Consider the following 24829-nt stretch of genomic DNA (forward strand, 5'->3'; position numbering starts at 1 on the left):
GCAGTGATATCTTAAATCACGCCCTTAAAAGAAAAAAAAAAGTGAAAAATTCGGTTAAAAAGTTATAAGACATCAGAACATTCAAACAATTAGAATTCATGAATGTCCAGATGTTCCTTCTGCTGATAAATATGTTTGGTAATCTGACAGCTGGTGAAAGCTGTTGGGGAAGATGTATAAGAGTATAAACAGAATATTGGTGGGAATATAAGCAGGACATTAGCTGAGAAACATTAAGGACCTAAATAATTAGATTAATATAATATTTAAGAAAACAATGTTTATAGCAAAATATCTATACAAGATCATCTTTTAATATTTGTACCTACACATCTTACAAAAGTGGAACAAAATCAGCATTTAAAAACTTCTATAGGAATTGGACTCTCTACTAAACAAAACAGTTAAAAAGTCATTGTGGTATGCAATGGGAGTGTGTACTGAGCAGTGCTTTTGTTACTGTTCTACACAGCTAGTTTTGAGAGCTTGCTATAATCTTCATTAAGTAAAGAAGCTCTAAATCAGATTATACATCTGGCAGTAATTAGACAAAACAGTTACCATCCGGGGACGTAGTACTTCCACTGGAAAAAAAATCAACCACAACAACAAAAACCCAACCCAACATTCAGTGGTATAATAAAATTACAGGCATACATAATTCCCTTGTATCTTCATGAACTATATTCACACACATTTATCTTCATTACATCAGCCTTTTGCCAATACGTTGAACTGAGGACTGCACCATAGATGACAAACTACATCAGACCATGCAATGTTTTATTGTGTGCTGTGAAAAAAATTGTGGAATTATTGCAGTATGATATCTGAATAGAGGAGATATGGGAGAATCTTTAGCACAAAGAGGGTCATCTTGACCAGGATGTTGAACAAAAACAACAATTAATGCCAGGAGATAGTTAATAGTCTCAGAAAGTGATTGGTAGAAGCACCACCTCATTTTATATTTTTATCACTACAAAATTTGGTTTGAAGGATATCAACAAACATATTAAAAGATAGATTAGATGACCTATGTTCCCCACCCTCATTTTTATTTTCTGTGGTTCTGTGAGTCTTTTGAGAGACTTAAATAAAAATTATATAAATTAAATATTTAAAAGGAAAATAAGGTTTACAAGTAATATAAGAGGACTTGCTGAATGAAATGTTAGACAGTCTGCTCTGAACAATGGCTACCTAAGGTGAACCTAGTCTGGTGATTAACATTAGCCAAGATTAAGCAAATGGATTATGATGTTTTTTCCTAGCTGAGCGCACTTGGAATAAGACTGAGGATGTTCACTTCATATGGCATAGGCAATTTATGAATCTCTGAAAACAAGCTATTTTTTTTTATTTACATAGGATGTGACAGTGGGTGAGTATAATGAAATTATATGCAATACTTAACAGCTAAGAGACATTAGATTTATTCTTATAGTTCAGAATAAACTGTTCCACTTAGTGTCGTTATAAAATTGAGCAGCTTTGTGCAAAAACTTTGAACAATTGATTTGGTTTATGAGAATGCAGGCAATGAGATTCATTTTTGAATTCTGTTCCAGTTTCTTGCAGAGTCAAATTTTTAATGTTGTAATTGTCGTGCTATCTTAGACATTCTGGATGATGTAAGATCATCTGATTATAGCTTAATTTTAGAAGAAAATTGTTAGAATGTGACAACCTGTAGAATGAAATCGCAACTTCTACAACATGTTGATTATTAATTTGTTGACATATTTCATATTTGTATGAATGATGATAAAGTGAAATTATAAGGTATCTGAAAGATGGATAAGCAATTTCCACTATTAAAATTAATACTAGAAAGTATTTGTGCATGGTGTGCTATGCATCCATCAGTTCCCTGCCAAAACTATATATCATTCATTTTCTGCTTTGCTAAAGAAGACTTCTTTTCCTTAGATACTTTTGTAAATTCAAATTATTTCATGTTTATAATGAAAATTGACATTTTGCTTTCTGTATTTTGTCTTTGTTTTTTTTGGATTCTGTTACTGCTGGTGTCAATATGCAGTCTAATAATTATCTCTGTGTAAACTATATTGTGTTTCTCTTCCAAATATTGATGCTTACATAACTGAATGTTTTACATGAGTACAAACGTCCAGCACAACTTCTAAGAGTCTAATTCAAAAGCAATTATTATCAGTAGCCTTATCAACCAGCCTTAGTCTGGTTGAAAGGGGGTAATTTGCCATGTAGATCACCTAGGAACTTTTCTTCTGTTATAACTGCCTTCTTTTGTGTGGATCATTTTCTCCGAAGAGTAGAAAAGTTCTTGTTCCAGCTAGCAACATAAATACCCTGAATAGATTTCCTCTAGGAACATTACTATGTAGAGAATAAGGCATGAGACTTAAAAATGTCTGGTCCAGATTGTGTCCCTAGTCTTAACTCTAAAACCTCTCCATTTAGAACTGTAATGAAAATTGAAGCAGCTAATGAACAGAGGTGTCAAAAATGAACAACTGTATTTCACAGTGATTTCAGTAGAAGTGGAGCTCCACCCCATGATAGAAAGCAAGCCACTTCTGTAGCCATCATGAACTAGCTTGTATAACTTGCTGCATCCAACTTGTACATTTCCTCCTGCATATTCCTTATGGTGGTTGTTGTTATTATTTTAAATGGAAATTTGATTGCCTAAATCTATCTTTGTATACATCGTTCTCATGCAGATCTCTTTGTTTTTTAATTTTATCACTTAAAATGAGTAAAATTTGCACCATAGATAGTATATTAAAAGGTGACTTTCTTCCTGTGCCCTGATCATTGTTCAAAATAAATAAATAACTATAACTATATATATACATATTAATTGTTAATTTTATAGTGACAGGAACATTTAAGAAATTATTAACTCTCAGTGAAGGCAAAACACCCAAGCTGAAAACAGTGCTTTTTTGGAAAAGCTGTAAGAACACAAGAGAATCTTGACAAATTTGACTTTATTTGAATCTTGACTGTCTTGAAAAAGGTAACATTTTCTTATCAGTTTCAGAACTGAAGTATTGAAGTAGTAGAATACATCAAAATATTGTTTTCCATAGCTTCATTAAGAAAAAAACATAGTAGTCAGAAGAGATTGTTCCATTAGTGGGTATGGCAACTGCATCAAGGTGACATTGTCAAAGAATTTAATTTATATTATTTTGATGACAAACATATTCCCTGAGACTACTATTCAGCTTTTTAGTAAAACTGTGCTAGAAGTTCATCTTCCAGGCTGATTAGTTGACTAGAAGTTTCTACTCTGTGCTCTAGCCAAAGCAAAACAATCATTAAGATACAGAAAATTTATTCAATTAAATGATTGTCATTAAAGTATCTGCATGTAGATTGGATTCAAATGAAAAGGCTGTTGTGAGAGTACTCCATTTTCAAGCAGGAAGACATTCGACATAGTTGTAAGAAACAATCTGTTATTTAAAAGAACATTATGTAAATGTTTCAACCATAGAAAACTACTACTACTACTGAAGAATACCTGAAATGTAGTGTCTTTATAAAGGATTTAAAGACTTTTCTCTTAATAAAAAATCATATATGATCAGTAGGTTTTCACTCAGTATAACTGAAAATATTGAAGTGGTTGATTTATTTATCATGAAAGATAAAACTTACAATAAAATAGCAAATGATCTGTTAATTTAAGATGTACCATAGCATTAACATTTTTTGGGCCTTCTTCTGGTATAATTTACAACATAGTAAATCAGGAGTCTTTTATCTGAATCCAGTGTATTTGTCCTGGTGTAAAACTAATAGATTAGTAAAGTAAAATAGATTTTACTAATAGATTAGTAAAGTAAAGTAAATTATATTGTCTTTCAGTTTTGTTATTTTGGACTGAATATGGCTTATGAATTGAAGAAGCATGAATTGCTTCTTTCTCATAAAGATTTTGCTAATATATTAAATATGAAATGCTGTCATTAGCTTCATCCTCAAGGAAAAAAAAATGTAATTATCATTCTGGACTAGGTACCTTCTTCCAAGGAAAGGTCTCTTGTACCAAAATGATAAGAGATTTGAAATTACATTGGAGAGTGTTGGGAATACTTGCAAGCAGAGCTATGCTAACTTAATCTGACAGTACTGGAGTCTTTGTGGAATTTAGAGATAACAGCTTGGATCCATTTAAATCCAATGATTTTTGGCACAACTTTCTGCTGTTCATTTCTTATAATTCTCTTTCTGCACCTTTCAAAATTAAGACTGTCTTATTGCTAGTCATATGAAAACTTTTACATCTGTGTCCTCTTTTTTTCCCCCCAGGTTGCTGTCAAAATGAGTGAAACTCCTTCAACTAGTTACTCAGTGAATCAGCCAAACTCCTCTGAGAGTGAACAGAGTTTATCTACCCGCCATTTCAATGTTACCGAACCTGTAGTGGCCAAACGGATCTGTTTCTATAAAAGTGGAGATCCTCAGTTTAATGGAATCAAAATGGTCATTAATAACCGATCTTACAAAACATTTGATGCCTTGCTCGATAGCTTATCCAAAAGGGTCCCATTACCTTTTGGAGTAAGGAATATCAGTACACCAAAAGGGAGACACTGCATCACCAATCTTGAAGACCTTGAAGATGGAAAATCTTATATTTGCTCCCATCAGAGGAAAATGAAGCCTATCAACCTAGAACGGGCTAGCAAAAAGCCATTGCCCTGGCAGATCAGTAGGCCCATCAGCGCTCGCCGTCGTGCTGTGCAGTTAGCAAGGGAGAATGAAGTTGGATTTGGACACAGAGAAAGAAAAATAACAACTCCTAAAAAGATCCTTGTTTTCAAAAATGGAGATGTAAGACTCAGACGCACCATAATTCTGGGAAAGAGAAATACACAAACCTTTGAGGCCTTTCTGGACTATATGAGTGAATTAATGCAATATCCAGTCCTGAAACTATATACCACTGATGGCAGAAAGGTGAGAATAAGAGCACTGATGAGTTTTGTATGTTTGCTTCTAGGTTATTTTTAACTGAAAAAAAAAAAATTAAAATAAAGTGACTTTATCAATTATAAACTAGGGACACTGGCCTGGTGTAGTATCTAATGTGCTGAATTTCAGCTGTTGTCTTTCTATGGTTGTTCCCCTTTAGGAAGGCTACTAGCTTGGAGGAAATAAATATACATGAATCTAGTAATCACAGAGAAACTAGTGGGGATATTTTATTTCAAGTCTTCATGAAAAGCCATTTTTCTTTTTCTTACTTAGGTCTCTTTCAGGCATGCTTTCAGTTATATATTTTTTCCCTATTTAAACAGAAATTTCGTTTAGTCTTAAAGCTGTTTTCTGTGATTTTTAATGTTTTAAAAATATTATGGGTAGTATCTAATAGCCATAGCTACTTTATTATTACACAGATGGACAGTGTTTTGCCATTAATGCCTTGGAACTAGGAGACCTTATTGTATCTTACAGTTTCTAAACTGCAGACCAAGTTTTGTACCTCTAAACCCAGATGATGTTGCAGCAATAATAATCCTGAATTTCATTTTACATGCTGTTCTGTGTAATTTTATCTCATTTAGTGTTTTTCCTGCGTGTTGTTTAACCGGCGAGAAGGACTTGTGATCATACCTAACAGGTATCTGGAAAGGGAATTCCATGCAGAGTGCTTGTTCAAGGGAAATCTTGTGTTTTCCCTCCGTTTGGTCAAGATCTGTATTAGGCTGGGAAACTCTCCCTAGCTCCTATGTCAGTGAAATGCAGTTTTCAAGCCTTAGCTTGCAATATATTTTGGAACATAAATTCAAATCTTTTAGGCAAGGCCCTGAACAACTTGATCCAAAGTTAGACCTGTTTTTTATACTAGATGACCTCCAGACATCTTTTCCAATACATATTTTGTGATTCTGTCCAGTTCCTCTGTGGCAGTACATGTGAAATATTTGTGATGTATTCTGAATTTTCCTTTTCTTCCTCCAAATAGATGTTCATATATATACCTACCTCCAAATTCATAGTCTTATTCCATGGCTATGAATGATCACTCTTCAATGATGAAATAAAACAACATATGCAAGCATTACATTATAAGAGAATTTTGATCTGTATCCAAGTGTTGTTTCTTGAAGTCTTTTTCTATATATTTTTATTTATATAACAAGACATACCCTCACAGAGATAAGAATTGCCTTATAGGAATTGAAAAATTAATTCTGTTCTGTGATACATATTTAACAGTCAGCTGCAAAATGATGTAGAGACTAAAAAGTGAAGATATTAAAACATAAAAGGGATAAATCTCTTACTTTTTTTTTTTTTTTCAGGTTCCTAATCTTCAGGCCCTGATATTGTGCTCTGGAGCTGTAGTCGCAGCAGGGAGAGAGCCTTTTAAACCAAGCAATTATGATTCCCTTGGGTATTCACGACCAGCTAAATTGCTTGGAATTGCAAATCGTGTGTACCCAAAAGCAAATGCCAAGTCAGAAAGTGAAAATAGTAAGTTCTTTGAATTATTTTTTATTCTATTATTTGGTTTATCTCTCTCAGTATAAGACATAAACCATGACAATCTTACTGGGATCAAGGATATTCTAAAAGGACAGCTGAAAATTTATTTGTAGGTATAAGAAAGATGAAAGTGTTAATTTTCATTTTAAAACACGTTTCTTCTAAGTACTGAGCTAGCATGCATATTTTCTCTCAAACTGACTTATTTAGAACATGGATACAAATCTATATGTATATTTTGTTGTAATGCACTTGATTGTCATTGTTATTAATTTTTTGGCATCACATTTAATAACAGTGGAGGTAAAAGAAAACCTACAGGTTACTTTAGAGTTCTTAACTGGCTGAATTTATTGAGGAAAACTTTTGTGCCATTTTTAGGACCTAGCAAATGGGGATTTGACTTGTCATTATCATGACTTTCATTTTTTCCCCATGTTCCATGCTCCACATAAACATGAAAACCATTACAGCACTCATCCACTTACAAACTCAACATGTTTTTGTGAAGCTGCATCCTATAGGAAATTCTTATATCCTTATGACTGTAATATATGCTTTTTGGTTAAGTTTGGGAAAGGATACACAAATACATACTTTCACTACTCAAGGAGCTGTGTCACTGACAAGAGTCAGTGAGTGTGAGTTGGCCAGGGGATGATCAAGAATTGTTTCTGTCCTGAGACTTTCCGTGGTAATCCTCACTATGTCATGGAGCACATTTCTACATGAGGCACTTCTATTTACTTAAAGGTGTTTTTTCCACATCCCTCATAGTTTATTATGTCTCTACTAAACTACTCATTTTAGTTTTTCTCAGACTTCATGTTCTTTGACATTCCACAGCTTCAGAGCTGTTGGTCTGATCTCCATTAAAGGAGTTAGTCTAAACTTTTATTTAATGGGAAAGCATATGCATGGGAAACTCACAGGGCATTCCCCCTGAAATTATAGACACCTATCTATAATAGCAATGTGTCAATCATGAAAGTCTTTTTATAAAAACTTTTGTAACTCTCTTGAGCAAAACGTGCTTAAATTCAAGTAATGTGAGATAAGTTAATATTAGTTATGTTAAAATAGCTTCCTGCAAGCAAAACCTTTCAATTAAATTAAGAATTGTGTATATTTAGGTATCAGTAACGGTTGTAGATGTCTTTGTTTGGGTGTACATGCACCATTTCACTCACAGCCAGATCTGCTTGGAAGACAGCAAAATTTTATTTTTATCTTATGCTCTTTTATCTCTCACCTCTTCAGTGACAACCATAAGAGACAGATAAGACATTATTTAAAGAGCCAAATTATTACAGGTTAATCAAAACATGTTTTAAGAATATTTACTGTGTATGTAAACTCATGTTGGGCCATAGTCAAGACTGACTGAAGTCTAAAAGTATTCTCCTTGGCTTTACTGGGTTTTGTACCATCTAATCTAGAGTACTGTAGCATAAAATATATTTCAGAATGTCATGATTTAAATTCAGATTTTATAAGCAGTTCAAGTGCTTCAATGTTTACATATCTATAGGGGACTGAATCTGTAGCCTTTAGTCACGTGTGTCAATGACACTACTCACAGTAATGACATATGCTGCAGATTGTTGAATTAATCCCAGAGATATATATTTACACCTTGACTGACACATTTTAGCACTAACTGTGAGGACTAATAGGAGGTGACAAGTTAGTGACTGTTAGGGCATGGAGAAGATGTAAATTTAGTAGCCTGAAGCCCCAACAGATGCAGGTCTGTGAACCTCTTAAAAAAAGTTCAAGGTAACCTCAACTCCCAAATGAGTATAAAAAGAGAGAATTTAGAGAATTTAGTCCTTTTTTTAGGCTTTGGAGCTTCAAATAGGACTATTGCTCTGGCATTAGAAAGGGCCTATTGAAAAAATATATGATGTGGAAAAGTAGTTAAATCTTTGATGTTCTATTAAAAATTGGTTGTATTTCTCTCTTGAACAACTTCTTAAAATTAATAGCAAAATTAGATATGTTTTTTCTATTTCTTTTTATTTTCTTTTTCTTTCTAATACTCTAGAAAAAAAAAAACTTTATTAGGTTCTTTTGTACTAATTTATCTCTTTCCTTTTTTTGTTTCCTCTCTTTTTTTTTCTTTTTTTTCTTTCGCTGCCTGTCTGCTGTCTTATCATCTGGATCCTTATCCATGATATCTGTCTGCTCTACTTTCCAACTATTGAATGAATTTGGATTCTTTCAATGTAATTATTGGTAGCAAGAGTTGAAGTGATCTCTAGCTCTAGATCTCAGATATTCTCAGTTTCTTCTGGTAAAGAGTCCAGCAATGATAACAACTCAAATGATAACAACTCAGAGTCTTCCTATGTTCCGGCCAATCATAATGGTGTAGGAGAAAATCAGTCAGTTAATGGGGAAGAATTATCTGTGGCACAGTTTGAAGATGACATTGAGAAATCTGTTCACCTTAATCAAGATGGCAGTATGACAGTGGAAATGAAAGTTCGATTCAAAATTAAAGAGGAAGAAACTATTAAATGGACAACAACTGTAAGTCGCGCTGGCCTTTCAGGTGACAAAAATATCACCATTTGCAATGCTGCAATGGGTGCAGAAGACTGCTTATCTAATGTAAATATATCAGAACGTACAAAACCAATGGACACTTCATTTTTGGACAGCTACAATAAAGAAGATGGAGACTCATTAAAACAATTCAATGAAGAAGTCTCAGGCAAAGAATCAGAATCTGATTTAAAAATGGATGGTTGTAATATCCATCAGAAGAGCAAATCTGCAGATCTAGCTATAAGCAATGTACCTAAGGATAATATCAGACCTCGATTTTATAGGCCTCCCACCCCTGGGCCAAGACGTGTTAGACAAAAGAAAGCGGTAGTTGAAAGTGTCACCTTGGTATCTGAGAAAGAGGTTCAGGAAAAGACAATAGGACAGTTTTCCTATAGTAAGGAAATACAGAATGGAGAAAACAAATCTGAGTATTGCATGGTAGCACATTCAAGCAGAAAAAAATCAAGCGTCAGTAATCCAAAGTTTAGTGAGATGAGTGACAATGACATATTAAAGCTTTCTTCAGAGAATATAAAAGAAGAAATGGTTTTTAAAGTAAGCCAGAAAAGTCATGATTTAATAGGAACCACAAATAGGAAGACATTAGATGTGCCTGATGACAATGAATTGGTACAGAACATATTGGAGAAATCAGTTGTGGAGCAAGGTGCATATAATAGCTTAGTATCAACCTGCAAAGCTAACATCAGTGGTTTCACACCATCATCAAAAAATTACCAGACAGCTAGGCCAGTTTCAGCAGATCATATCCATGAATTATGTGATATTAAACAAATAAAAAGATCACTGAGTTCTTACATTAGATATTCAGAATTATCTCAGTCAAAAAATGAAGAAAGAAAATGCAAAGCTTCCAATTTATTAGCTTTTTCTCAAGATTCAGTGCATTCAGTCTGTCCTGGACACAACAAGATGGAGAAAATGATAGCTTCATGTAGTAAAGCACCTACAGAGAAAATAAATCCAACAACTGCATTCTCTCCTGTTACTGAAAGTGAGAATCTAATCAGTGTCAGGGCCGAATCTGTGACAGCATCACATCTGATTGATGAAAGCCAATCTGCATCTTCCCTTACTAAAAAGAAGAAAAGAAAATTATTGTCTAACTTTCTAGAGAAAGGTATATATGAAAATCAAAAAGATAAAGAAATTTCAGGGATAATTAAAAGTGAAGAAGTGCTTGTCACAAGCAAAACTACACAAGTTTCCACAACCCAGGATAATTGTTCTGAAATGCTTCAGAAAAAAGAGATGGAATTACTTGTAAAAAGCAATGATGGGTCTGACAATTCAGACAAAAGCATATGTCCTGAAGATGAGTTCTATCCCCATAATTCAGCGGAACAAAATAGATTATCACCTAATGAAAAAACAAGAACTAAGAAACGGTTGGCTGAGGTAAAATCAAAGTCAGGCAAAAAAAATAGTTCCCTTTTGTCTGGAAAGAGTGAAGATGATCTAATGACAGTTGATTCAAAAAATGAAACTGAAAGCAGTCAGGATGCACAGAGTACTGTGAAAGAAGGCAAGCATCTCACAACTAATTCTATTGAACAGACACCTAACTTGGCAATGATTTCAAAGACATTGTCAGAAATGCCAAAGGTTCATAAAATAGAAAAAGGAAGGGAGGATAACATTTTGGAAAATTTGTCATTAAAGAAGGAGAAAAAGCAAAAGAAGATGAGGAAAAATCTAAGTAAAGGTGCAAATAAATTAAATATGTCAGAGATCTCCATTACAGTAGAGGCTTTGAAACAAGAGAATTTTCAAGAGGAGATTGTTGAGCATTCACTTGAAAACTACGTCCAAACTTGGCTGAAAAACCTGTCACCAAATGCCGTCTTACCCCCTATAAAGAAAAAAGAGGGGAGTGTGGAGAATAGCGATGTCTGTCATGTTTCTAAAGAAAACACTGATGCTTTTATAGATAAAGAAGCTAAATTTATTACGAATAAAATGCATGTGACTGGAAAAAAGCATCTGTTTGAACATAATCAAACCAAAAAAACATTAAAGCCTCTTTTTGAATTGGGAACTTTAGAAGAATCATCCAAACATTCACGTCAAAACCAAACTGACTCTTTGATTTGTGGTAATACAACAATGGTAGAAGAATCCAAGTATTTACTGCAGTCAGAATTTCATCATGACAGTCAACTACACTTGTTTCATGAAACACATGGCAATGATAAAAAAGTATCAGAGTCTGATATTCAAGACACAAATCTGTGCCATAGAAAAAAATCTGAAGTTGCTGTTCAAGTTGATTGTTCAATTGTCAGTGAGAAAGTGGGAACTGATACTCAGAATAATTGCATGTCTAGCATGCTGCTTCATGAGTTACAGTCAACTTTGCTTGGTCTCCAGAAAGAACACACTGGATGTATAGGAAAAACATACAGTCTTTCAGATATTTCTCCTCCAGTTTTTGGTTCTTCCTCCAATCTCCTCCTAGCTTGGCTACTAGTACTGAATCTGAGAGAGAGTTTGATTGGTACAACCAAAGATGATATGCAAAAAGCTACCTGTAGCTGTTCTGAAGTAATTACACAGTTACAGTTTCTGAAACAAGCAACAGTTATGCAAAAAGTTGATGAACTGAAGGCTGCTTTCTCACATTTTCAAGAAACAACAGAAAATAACTTATTACATGCTGCGAAGGAATTCAAAAAGCAGGATTCCACATACTGCCATGAGAATATACCCATACTTGAAAATCATAATGATATACATTTGCATGAAGAAGAAAAATCAGTTGAACCTTGTATTGCAAAGAACAGCTTAAATTCCGAAGAAGCTCTAACATTATCGAGTGAATTTGAAAGCTATTCAGATATACAGAAAGAGCTTTGTAGAGCAACAGAGATTTCAGATTTGAGTGCTTCCAAAACACAACTAGATGGTCAGTATGCTGATACTAATTCTATTAAATGTAACCTTTCATCAGCTATAGAGCCATCTGAAACAAATGAAGAAATGGCTTATAATCTATATGAAAAACCTCATGACAAAAACATTAATGAAGAGTCAGATACTTCAGTAGAACCTAATTCAACAGTTCACAGTGTAACGTCTAATGATAAAAATTGCATTTTAGATCAGGATACTTCCGAGATAGAAGGTGAAAAATATATTGTTGATGTTACTACTGATCAAAGGGAAGATGAAAAAGTTGATCCAAAGTCAACAGGTAATGACGAAAAAACAAACAGTCAACTTAAACTAGTTGCTGACACCTCTGCAGAATATAATTATGAGGATTGTTCTGTACAGGAAGGGAAGGAAGACACAGAAACTTGTGAGGAAACCTCTGAGAGGTTATCTACAGTTTCTCCATTATCTTTTTGTTATGAATCTAAGCAAATTACAGAATGTGACATGAGTGAAGGAGAACAGAAATTGCAAGTAGAAGAATTGGAGAACAGAACATGTTCAGACACTTCTCAATTAAAAAAATGCTTAAAAAGTCCTGCTACTTCAGACTGGTCAGATTACAGACCAGATACTGAGGAGAGTGATTATAACTTCAGAGCATCCAGTGATTTGACCAATGAAAGTGGAGAAGAAGCAGTACTTGAAAAACACTATAATACCAGCTATGTAAAAAGAACTATTGAACGACTTTATGGTAAGACAGAAGCTTCATTTAAGCCTGACTTTCAGAAAGGATTTCCTTACATGTCCAAAGCATTACAGAAAGATACTGAAGAATTCAGCTCTGCAGTGGTGAAAAAAAACATTCAATTTTTTCAAGAACCTAGGCCTTGTTTTGCAGAGAAATTTTCACATTCTTCATTGTCATCACAAGAATTTCCAGAAATCATTAACAAAGATGAAACTACATGGAGAAAAGAACATATTTCTTCACCAACACCACAACCTACTCCTAATGGAGAAGAGACAAATTATATTAATGACTACTCAGGGGAACCTCCAAAGCAACATTGTCAACCTAGCGTACATGCTAATGAAGATGAAGGAATATTGATTGATAAAGGCAAATGGCTTCTCAAAGAAAACCATTTGATAAGAAGATCACCACCTGAGCGGACTGGAATGTATGGCAATTTGGATACAACATCAACAGACACAGTGCTTGATACTAACAGTGATGATGCTCCATACTCACACTTTGGCAATCTGAATCCAGTCCTCAATGAAATATCTTCTTCAGAGCTTGAAGATATGGCTAAGCCCTCTAAAAATTTCTGCAACTACTTCAACATACCTCACAGTAGTGATTCAGACCCTTTACAGGATGACTTAAGTAGGGAAAGCAAACCTGGCCTCAATGGCAAAATCACCTCCCTTCCTGTAGGGAACAAAGAAAAGATCAAACCTTCAGTCATGGTAGGTTCTGCTTCCACACATCTTTCCAGAGAAGCTGATACCAATTTTCCAGCCTTTACGTCTGTAGAATTTAGATTGCCTGATAACAAGGTGCATCCATTGGAACAGCCTTTAAATGATGAACCCGTACAATCTCAGCCAACAGATGTTAATAATACTAACAGAAATGCTCTTCAGGAAGATTCTCTAGATAAGCTCCATGCTATATGTGGCCAACATTGTCCAATACTGATGGTGATGGTTACACCAATTAATGAGAATCAGAGAGGATATGCTTACCAAAAGGCATCCGATATTGAGAACCAGATGAGTCTATGTTTGTTGGCCAGTAAGAGTGAACATTTACAATGGTTAGGCAAAGATTTAGTAAAAGATGAAAATAATTATGTGACCCTGAAGAGGAACTTCATCAATAAGATTGCCAATAATATTTTTACCAGGTATTATGCTAATAACACTATAGATTTTATTAGTAACATTGGGATACTTACATCTTCAACTCTGAAAGACAAGAGCAATTTAAGGAGGTTACATGGTATAAAGAATATGAATTTAAAGCCTATGGAAGTCAGCAATTGTCAAAACAAGGTATCCAAGCACATACCCAGTGATTATATGGTGGACACAAAAAGTAAGCCACCCAACACAAAGCCAAAAATATGCCAAATATTAAGAATAAGCCCAATTCACATTGTTGGAGAAAAATTGTCTCCCTTGTTGACAGATCCAGCAGAAACCTGTCATTCTGAAATATTTCTAAAATGTGACACTTTTATAAATAACATTGAACGTACTGCCTCTGAAAATATGAAAAATGCAAATGCCTTTTCTACAGAAGAAGAAGAAGGAGGAGGAGGACGAAGAGGAGAAGGAGGAGAAGGAGAAGAAAGAGAAGGAGAAGGAGAAGAAGAAGAAGGAGAAGGAGAAGAAGGAGAAGAAGAAGAAGGAGAAGGAGAAGGAGAAGGAGGAGGAGGAGGAGGAGGAGGAGGAGGAGGAGGAGGAGGAGGAGTTTGCTTTTGTGCCATGGACAATAGATACAGCAAAGATAAGAAAGACATGTAATAGAGATCTTGGAAGTTCGATAACATCAGATTAGTGACAACTTCAATAAAAATATTACCAAAATAATCTACTGAATGCCACATCCAATAAAACTCCCAATGTGAATACAACCCAGATGAATATAAAACATAATTGTGTATCTTTATGGAAATATAGATAATTGCTTAGTTTTTTTGTCGGAAACAACATAGGAAAAAACAAACAAACAAACAAACTGTTCTAATGGTGGTTTCTTAGCTAAAAAAAATACTTTTCTCCTAAAGTTATCTGTTCAGACATATTTAGTAATATACAAACCATGTCTTCTGTAGAGAAAAAACTACTACTAACTAAACAACAACAACAAAAAAAATCAAATTTTAAATATCTGCCTAAATTCTAAGATAAGATACTTGTATTACATGACTTTCAAGAAAGAGTTTGAGAACTACCGTTCCATATAAATGCTTTGTCTGGGACAAAATCAAATGATATCTTTAATTTGAAATGAAAAGTAGGATATACTCTTCAATTGCTGTAATACAATGAGAAATAGAAAGTGGTAGTCATGTTAATTTTACATAGATTAACATTATCAAACAACTATTTCAGTTTTTAAAGCCAACTTCAGAACAGTTAGGTGGGTAAAGATGACTTTTGGTCTCCATATAGGAACATCCAGACCACAAATGAAATTTGCTGCTTTTATCCAGAGGATACTGGAAAAGGAGCTTATTTATTATTTAGGCTTACACAGGAGCTGAGAAGGGAGATTGTGCATCCAGACTTCTTGACTGACTTTGCCATATTCCCTTCAGAGGCTGCACCACTTACACTTAAAACTGTTCTACATACACTACAAGTGTTGTGTTCTTTTTTTAACCTTTGTACTCTTCATTTTTTTTTTCTTCCGTAAATATAATGTAATATGAGAATCCTAGGCATATTTAATACATTTCAGAGTCTTTCAATCTATTTTAGAATTATTTTGGATGCCTGTTTACATCATTTTTTAATATCCTTATACTTATTATGCAGTTACATATGGTTTACAATTTTCAGAAAATGATTTTAAATATAAAATTGAAAAATAATGTATATTGTGATTAGGAAGAGTATTTAATTTTGTTTTTTTTGTTTGTTTGTTTTTTGTTTTTTTTTTGGTTTGTTTGTTTTGTTTAGATTTAACCCCTAATTCTGCACAATAACTTACTTCAGTATCAACCAAGTCAGAGTTACACCTGAAGAAGTAAAGTGCTATTTTTTCAGTTAGAGAATGAGAATTTGTCCATTCTGTACCCTTGGAGGCTGCATCTAGACTAACTGGCATGTACATGGTACCACATGCTGGACCATGGTCATTTAGTTATCCAGACTGGGGACTTAATTAAAGCCTGACACAAACCCCTTTTGGCCCATGGGCCTTGATTGTCTCCCTCTGGTGAACAAGGCACATATAAGAGAAGTAGAAACAGGACCTGGAGCAAAAGGGATTTGCAGTATGGGTAGGAAACCTAGAAGCTCTCCAATTCCTTTTAGGAGTCTAGTGTTAACCATGTTTCCTTGTAAATAACTGATAAGTTTCTGTTGTTTGAAGCAGTGTTATATTCTATGTAATAAACCAACATAAAAAACCTAAAGCAATGTTGTGATATTTACTAATAAAATGCATGCCAAATAGCTGTGTGTTTATCTGACTACACTGGTCTTATTTATGATTTTCTTACTCCCATCTTCACATTTTTGGGCATCTTTTTTGGCATGTTTTAGAACTGCTCCAAATGAAGAGTCTCAAGGATATTTTTTCATCCTTTTACCTATGGTAAAATAAAATAGAAATAAAACCTATGGTTTGAAAATGAAGCTTAAAATAATTAGAATCCAATTAAATGCCATATAGCATTCTGCATACAAAGTTTCTATGCCATGAATAATGCTGAAAGGTTAAACTGGCAGTTGTTATATACATTACTCCATCACTTGCAGTCTTTCTGTTGGATTCATAGCATCCTGTGCTGCATTCTCAACACCTTAATTTATTCAGACATTCAAGAGCCTTTAATCAGATGTTTATTGTAGTGTTACTGATCAAACTGAGTACTCAAAAGGTGAGAGGTGTGGTATAGCCTTAGGTTACAATTAACAGAGACCACAGCAAGCACTGAAATGATTGTTGTATTCAATGAAGGACTCCTGATTTCAGAATGTTAACAGGAAGAGAAGGAATAAAATAGTCAGCTCAGAGCAGGACAAAAGGTTGACAGTCAGATGTTCAATGCTGTCACAGAGTTTATATATTTATTAATGGTTTAGGGAGGATACAGAATATTAAGTGGCTGAGATACACAAAGAAAATAAAATTGCTTTTATTAGGTAAGATTGGAAAAGACTGAAGAGAGACCCTCAAAAACTGTTGACTAGAGGAACATGTTGATTGACAGCGGGAAAAACACCATGAAGAGTAATATAAACTTCTTATATATAGCTTAATTCTGTAAATTAGCTGCAAAAGGCATACAAAGTCTTTCTGAATGAGCCAGGGTAAAATATACTTGGAAGTGACAAGCCTATCAAATAATGTGTAAAGAACAGAACAGGAGAAAATTCAGTAGGCATTTAAAGGCTTTATATAAATTATGCTATTCTTCTGGAAGGAATTAAATTTTTGTTTTGCTATTGTTAAAAAAAAGAAATAGCCAACATAACATGTAGACTATAGTCTCATGAAGAGAATTTCAGTTTATCTAGTTTGTGTCTCTACTAGAAAAACAAACAAACAAACAAAAAGTCCCCACACAGAATCATGTAATAATGTAATATAAAATCATATAAATAATGTACAACATTTAAGGACTAAGTCTCGTGTTAAAACTTATCAGCTATAGTCATTGTCATTTCCATTGGAGGGGTGTTCTAGAGTTTGGGTCCTTTTGCTGATATCCGTCTTAACTGTTTTCCAATTTCTATCCAAAATCTAGTCGTAGTTAGTTTACATTCATGTGTACCAAATCCATCAGCATCATTAAATTAGATATGTCTTTTCCTCCTCCTGGTATCTTTTGACAAAATCAGATATTCTCTCACTTTTTTTTCCACATAAGGCATTGTCTTCATTTCCTTTAATCATAATGGTTGTCTTTTTCAGGACCTATTCTAGCTTCAATTAATTTGTTTTTGAATATGGTTGCCAGAACTTATTGCAGCATGTGAAAGATTCTCTTTCTGAACTCTTGGACACTGACAGTAACATTTCTCTAATTAGAAATCTTTCTCTTGGTGCATCTTACAGTCACATTGTTGCATCATATTAGTGAATTGCTCTCTCTCTCTCTCTCTTTTGAATGATAAATTCACTGTTTGTAGCATTATGTTTTGGTAGTATTTTAAAAATACATTTCCTTGCATTTTATGCTGTTTTGTATTGCTCTTTTTACACTACTCTGGAATTTCTGATCCTTTTATGCTTTGATAACTCTTATTAACCATGGTACAGAACCTATGTTATGGAGTATATTGACAAAATTAGGAAATCCAGATCAATCCCAACACAAATTCACGAACAATTTACTACTATTCTTATAAATTAATAGCTCTTATGTCAACACAAACTTATAATTTCCCATTTAGGTAGTTATTTTGTTTCTTTGCAGTCCAGCACTAATCTAATTTTCCATTTAAACTACTAATTTCTCATAAAATGCTAAGGTAGTGTTCATCTATTGTAATTTCCTTGTCTAAAAAGATGAATTATTATGTCCCACACAACATCATCGTCTCTAAATTGGAGAGAGGTGGATTTGATGGATGTATCACTCGGAGGATAAGAAGTTGGCTGGATGGTGGCACTCAAAGCGGCTTGGGTTTTCAAATTCAACACATGGTGCACATAGCCTTTTCTTTGCTTATTCTCTTTCAATGTATATGGTCAAACAATATTTTTATAATTTTGTTTTATTTTCCTTTTTTACATCTCACTTTTTGACTTCATTTGACTTCATTAACCTGTTCCTTTACTTTTGGAAATTTGCTGGTTTTGATCAAAGGCTTCATTTAAGATATTTTTTTTGTCCTACCTTAATTTAAAATGAATCAGTTTATGATTGCTTATTCAGGGGTATTTTGTAAATCTCTTTCTAAAGGGTATTCACTGCTCATCAAATCTAATTAAAAATTGTATTTTCCTCTAGCAATTATTTCAGGAAGAAATGTACAGATTCTGATATTTAGAAATAACTTCTTTCTACCACCTAGTAGGATTTATTCTCCTTCCTTCACAAGTTAGACAGTCTCATTATGGTACACTTCTTGGTTCTGACTTACATTGTCTATCTTTCAACTATTCTACTCCAAAGTAAATGTAATCCAAACAGATTCTGTTTCGTTTTGCATTATCCATGTGTACACTTGTAGCTTTCCTGAAGGCTGCATGCCTAACTTATCTTTTGGGATCCATGCTCCAAGTGTGATTGCTTTTTCATAATTTTACTGTTACCTCTGAATATGCAGATCTCTGTTTTATGCTAACAATAACTGCATACCTAGATTACTGACCTCATCAGTATTACAGCTTTTGTTCATTTTACTGTTCAACATCCTCTAATCATTGCTTTTTCTACATTTATCAGATAGATATTCTACTTCATGTGCATTGAAACTGCCTGTGCAGAATGTACAAGTTGCAATATATTTACTCCTTATTTCTTGGTCTGAATACTTTTTACCACCTATGTCAGCCATTATGGTACATCCATAGTCTCTCTGGCAACAGGAGCATGAGTACATTCCATGATATCAAATCCTTCCTCACGAGTAACCAGTTGATTTTATTACCTTGTTTACCTTTGAAACTGGCTGCTCTTGGCTTAGACTGGCGTACACTTCGTTGGGTTAGAAACTGTCTGGGTAGCCAGGCCCAAAGAGTCATGGTGAATGGAGTTAAATCCAGTTGGAGGCTGGTCACTAGTGGAGTCCCCCAGGGCTCAGTACTGGGGCCAGTTCTCTTTAATATCTTTATCAATGATCTGGATGAAGGGATAGAGTGCACCCTCAGTAACTTTGCAGACGAAGCCAAGTTAGGTGAGTGTGTCGATCTGCTCGAGGGTAGGAAGGCTCTGCAGGAGGATCTTTATAGGCTGAACCGATGGGCTGAGGCCATCTGTATGAAGTTCAGCAAGGCCAAGTGCCGGGTCCTGCACCTGGGACGCAACAACCCCAAGCAGCACTACAGGCTGGGAGATGAGTGGTTAGAAAGCTGCCTGGCAGAGAAGGACCTGGGAGTATTGGTTGATAGTCGGCTGAATATGAGCCAGCAGTGTGCTCAGGTGGCCAAGAAGGCCAAGAGCATCCTGCCTTGCATAAGAAGCAGTGTAGCCAGCAGGGCTAGGGAAGTGATTGTCCCCCTGTACTCGGCTTTGGTGAGGCCACACCTCGAGTACTGTGTTCACTTTTGGGCCCCTCGCTACAAGAAGGACATGGAGGTGCTCGAGTGAGTCCAGAGAAGGACAACGAAGCTGGTGAGGGGTCTGGAGAACAAGTCTTACGAGAAGTGGCTGAGGGAGCTGGGATTGTTTAGCCTGGAGAAGAGGAGGCTCAGGGGCGACCTTATTGTACTCTACAGGTACCTTAAAGGAAGCTGTAGCGAGGTAGGGGTTGGTCTATTCTCCCACGTGTCTGGTGACAGGACAAGGGGGAATGGGCTAAAGTTGCGCCCGGGGAGGTTTAGGTTGGATATTAGGAAGAACTTCTTTATCGAAAGGGTTGTTAGGCATTGGAATAGGCTGCCCAGGGAGGTGGTTGAGTCATCATCCCTGGAGGTCTTTAAAAGACGTTTAGATGTAGAGCTTAGTGATATGGTTTAGTGTAGGACTTGTTAGTGTTAGGTCAGAGGTTGGACTAGATGATCTTGGAGATCTCTTCCAACCTAGATGATTCTGTGATTCTGTGACTTCCATTTTAGAATTTCAAAGAACTCCACTTCCCTCTAGTTGACCATCTTCTTCAGCATTTTAGAGGTATTTATTCATTCAAGTGGCAATTTTAGCAGTAGTGTTTGTTTTAATATTAATAACAGCTGTTGAATGTACCTTTTTCATAAAGATACTCAAAAAAATTGTAAATTTGCTTTAGCAATCAATGTATTCTTCTGTTTGTTTGTTTGCTTGTTTGCTGTTTTTGTTGCTGTTGTTTCTTTTGTTTTGGACCTGATAATATTTTTTTTCTATGTCATCTTTTTTTCTGTTTGGACTCCAATCCACGAACCATCTTTTCTTCATGTTTAGTAAGACTGACTTGCCAACTTTTTCCTCCAGACATTATGTAGTGGACCAAGGGATACTTGTTTTTCTCCATTATCTTGTTTGCTGATATGGGATTTCACAGGTCATTTTCCTTATCAGTTTTTCAGGATGTATCTTCAGCAGCTTTATACAAACCTATGCAGTTCTTCTTACATTAGGTACACCTGCATAGAATGACTTAGATGTCGTACACTTATCCAAGTTTGTCATTTATAACTTAGATTAACATGGAGGGTTATACGGTCACCCATCATCAGCCATGTTTCACAGAAAGTTGGGTAAAGAACTGCCTTTGTAATAGAAACAGTGAGCTAAATTCAGCTGTGGACAAAGCAGATTGCAGCAACTTTTAAGTAGTGTCACACAGCTCTGTTGCTGGAAAATGTGATTCTGTCAATTGCTTCTTTTCCTCAGGTCTAGCAGTTAGTACTTCCTATTTTTTCAATTTAATGTGTTAAAGCTATGACAACTCTCATGAAGATGAAGTTTAACCTAATGATAGGAATAGCTGTTTGGCAGTTTATTATTTAATAATGACAATGTAATTATTTAGGAAGTGTAAGGATAATAGCTGCATATTCACGGTATTTTTCAGAAAACTGCTCTCTCAGTTTGTGCAACTGATACCAGTGCATGTATCTATGTCAGCAACAGCTCAGATATGTGGAAAGATTTGTAGCAGTTGTAAACTTCTGGAGTAAGAAAACTAATTCTGATACCGTTTTAAAAGAGATTCACCCAGTTACAATTCGAGGGCTTGAGTATTGTCCTCAAAGATGAACCAAGCACCATGTTAAGGCTCTCTGTCTCTCCACTCAAAATCTGGAGGACAATATCAGTTTTAATGGTTACTAATTCTACACCATGGCAATTCCCAAGAAATGTGTGCTTTATGCACAGAGCACAGTGGCCACACAGAAGCAAAATGTTTATAGCAAGAGCTTGACTACAAGCAGGACTTGTAGATTCTACCACCAGGCCCCAGTAATATGTTAGGATTTGATAATGTACCATTACTGGGCCTTGTTTTCTGCCTTTTATCAAAAACAATATTAATAATTCAAATATATCTGCTAAGTGGTATGGAGGACATAGATTCTCAACTCGTTTACTTCCCAGAGAGAAATATATTGACATGCACCAAGCCTAGGTCAGCCTGATCTATCTATTTCTTAACCACCTTTCCTTTTAGACATGGCTAAACATGAGCAAGTAAAAATACTAATCCTGTACTTCTAAAAATACTAATTCTTATTTTTTCCAGAATGCCACAGAAAACTAAATGCAAATTCCTCAAAGTAGTGGTTTCACTGGTCCTCAAATGATATTCTGCTGCACCTTGACTCTATGCATGTATCATGATCAATGACCATTAAATCCTTTAAGAAAATGTGCATTGCTAGAACTGAAAATACTGGGTGATACTCAAAACAAAAGTGGTTTCACTGAATCTTTCAACAGAACTGTAGGATTTTGTATTGCCTGGAGTTTAAGACACATAGATCTATTTTAGGCATCTCAGTTTAGAAAAACAAAATTCATCATATCATACCCTTACTATCTTATTTTCCAGTGTTTTAGCCAGAACAGACAGGATCAAGGATTCTGTTATGGAAGTAAAAGTTAGAAACATCAGTAAATTGTGTAGAGGCATTAGACATTAGGGGGCTTCTGTAGTCAGTAAAGCCCTTAAATACTGCTGCTGTATTTTAAAAGAAATTCTCTTATGAGAAACTGCTACATTAATCAGTGGTGCAAAACAATTTTAGCAAGCTTGGGAGGTGCTTAAAATGTTTATCATTTGAGATGGGCACCAGCTATATTGGGTGTGAAGGTGTTTTCTTAGCATTCCTTCGTAATATCCCTGTTAAAATGAAACAGGCCATAGTTATCAGCCATCCCTCAATGATACCATTTCCCTTAATTCCCTGCCACTGATATTCAGCCTCCACTGAGCCAAAGCCTAAATACATATACTTGGTCTTGATAAAAATGAATTTTCATAAAAAGACTATTAATAACTTAGGGTATAATGACAACACTGCAATGCATGTACATGGCAATCCCTTCGTGGATTTTGACTGAGCTGTTACATCTGTGAAGCCCAGCATAGCTTTGTAGACATACAGATCCATTCTTAAAGGTACATTCAGTGCTGAACCTTTCAGGAGAGCTAATTAGCTTTAAGAGACCCTAACATTCAGAGTGATGAGTTTGTGATTCCAGAGGTAGCTTGTTGAGAGCCTGCAGGGATGTCATTACACAGCACTGCATTGGGCAGACACACCCTAAAAAAACAGAAAGCCCCATTTCATATATTTTAGTACAATATTTCAAATACTGTGTTTGAAAATTGATTTGCAGTCATGCAATTTAAGTTTGTCATATGGCATATGCATACTCTAAAGGATGTGAATGTAACCTGACGTTTCTTGGTTTTCACTTGCATAACTTACCAAAGTCAATATTTGCTGTATTTTTGTGAAATATGTATTTTTATATTCGTTGACATGATATTATTTAGAATTCTGATTGCTGAAATACATTTTGCTTAGGAATCTTGAGTTTAAGTAATTCAGAAAGTCTTTTTATCTTTTGATAGCTAGGAAATGGAAGGTGTCAGTCCTCACCAGTGATATGCCATCTGCAGAAACAAGTTCAAAGGTTTATATTACATTGTATGGGGATCACAGCAATTCAGGGCCTATTTTTCTTGATGGAGAGGAGGGAAAATTATTTCAGAGAGGCAATGAAGACATCTTCACAGTAAGTAATATATATTCATTGTGTTGCCTTCTTGTGTCCCGCCAGATTACATGAAATTTCAAAATCTATATGATGGAAAGACAGGCAGTTTTTGCATAGCACACATATCTTAAAACAAGAAGCAGCACATAAATGGACAAATAAATTTAGTATCTTTTCCCCCTCAGCCATCCAAAATCCAGTTTGCTGCAATGTATTTCTTGTCTGTTTAAGGAGAACTTTATACAGTGCCCAAGAAAATACCAGGAAGAGGACAACAGGTACTTGTATAGTTTTTAAATTTGAAATGGAGCAAAAATATTAAAAATGAAGCAACAAGTGGAGAATTAGGGGATGGAATAAATTTTTAACTTTGTTAAATCCCTGCTGCCTTATTTCAATTAATAGCAGTTTTTGACAACTCTAATAGAATCTGTCTGAAGCTGCTTCTCCTTGCAGTTGCACAAATAAGTTTCTCCTCTGTTGGTCTTGTTCTGTGATGATTCCAGTAAGCCTGAACTTATCAAGAACTGCATAGCTTGAGTGTATAGGTGGGATAGTCAGTGGATCTCTCTAGCAGGTGTTTGCTGTAGGGCCATATAGCAAATAGGTATTTCCATTATAAACATCCATGGTAGCAAGTACCCGTCTGAGAAGAAGTATGGTAGCATTGATGAGGAGCTCACCTTTTCCACAATAGTCTCACAGCTATCTGGGATGTAGGAAATACTGTTCTTAGGTCTCATCAGCCTGATGGGAGTTTCTCAGGAGAATCCAGCACCTCTGCTAGTATGCTTTTCTCTTATCTGTGATATCAAAAAACAGATATAAAATTGAAATGAGTAGATAAAATAGGTAACCAGGGTAAAAATAATCTTTTCATGAAAGAGATTTTTAGCTGTGTTTCATGCTCGCTTTATCATCATTAATTTAACCTCCAATGACTCTTAACTGCAAAATATGAAGACAATCTCTGGTTTGGACACCAGGATTCCCCTTGTAGGTGAGAATCCATAGCACCAAATGCAATTAAGGAGTGCATACTCACAGAATCACAGAATCACAGAATCATCTAGGTTGGAAGAGACCTCCAAGATCATCTAGTCCAACCTCTGACCTAACACTAACAAGTCCTACACTAAACCATATCACTAAGCTCTAAATCTAAACGTCTTTTAAAGACCTCCAGGGATGGTGACTCAACCACTTCCCTGGGCAGCCTATTCCAATGCCTAACAACCCTTTCCATAAAGAAGTTCTTCCTAAACCTCCCCTGGTGCAACTTTAGCCCATTCCCCCTCGTCCTGTCACCAGGCACGTGGGAG

At 35.2% G+C, this 24829-nt stretch overlaps 2 protein-coding genes across 14 annotated transcripts in view; both read left to right on the plus strand.

Moving 5' to 3' along the window:
• Positions 1–24829, plus strand: part of LOC308189070 (lipoxygenase homology domain-containing protein 1-like) — a 200714-nt gene that overhangs the window by 25163 nt on the left and 150722 nt on the right. For 12 of the 13 annotated variants that reach the window (XR_013945994.1, XR_013945995.1, XR_013945996.1 and 9 more), the window contains 3 exons: positions 4309–4959; positions 6309–6480; positions 23362–23525. Coding sequence is in view for 9 of the 13 variants with exons in the window: in XM_080578742.1 (XP_080434868.1) it covers positions 4321–4959; positions 6309–6480; positions 23362–23525 (975 nt within the window). In the remaining 4 variants the exon portion in view is untranslated. Of the gene's footprint in view, positions 1–2985; positions 3008–4308; positions 4960–6308; positions 6481–23361; positions 23526–24829 lie in introns of those variants that run through there. The other variant, XM_080578744.1, reaches the window with a different exon arrangement.
• Positions 8729–14310, plus strand: LOC308189440 (oxygen-regulated protein 1-like; the record flags this gene model as incomplete). Its single annotated transcript, XM_080579483.1, has 1 exon — positions 8729–14310. A coding segment is annotated over exon 1 (5349 nt), but the record flags the coding sequence as incomplete, so codon positions are not given.

This window comes from Anser brachyrhynchus (genome assembly GCF_964034855.1).
Source record: "Anser brachyrhynchus genome assembly, chromosome: 2".
Taxonomy (NCBI): Eukaryota; Metazoa; Chordata; class Aves; order Anseriformes; family Anatidae; genus Anser; species Anser brachyrhynchus.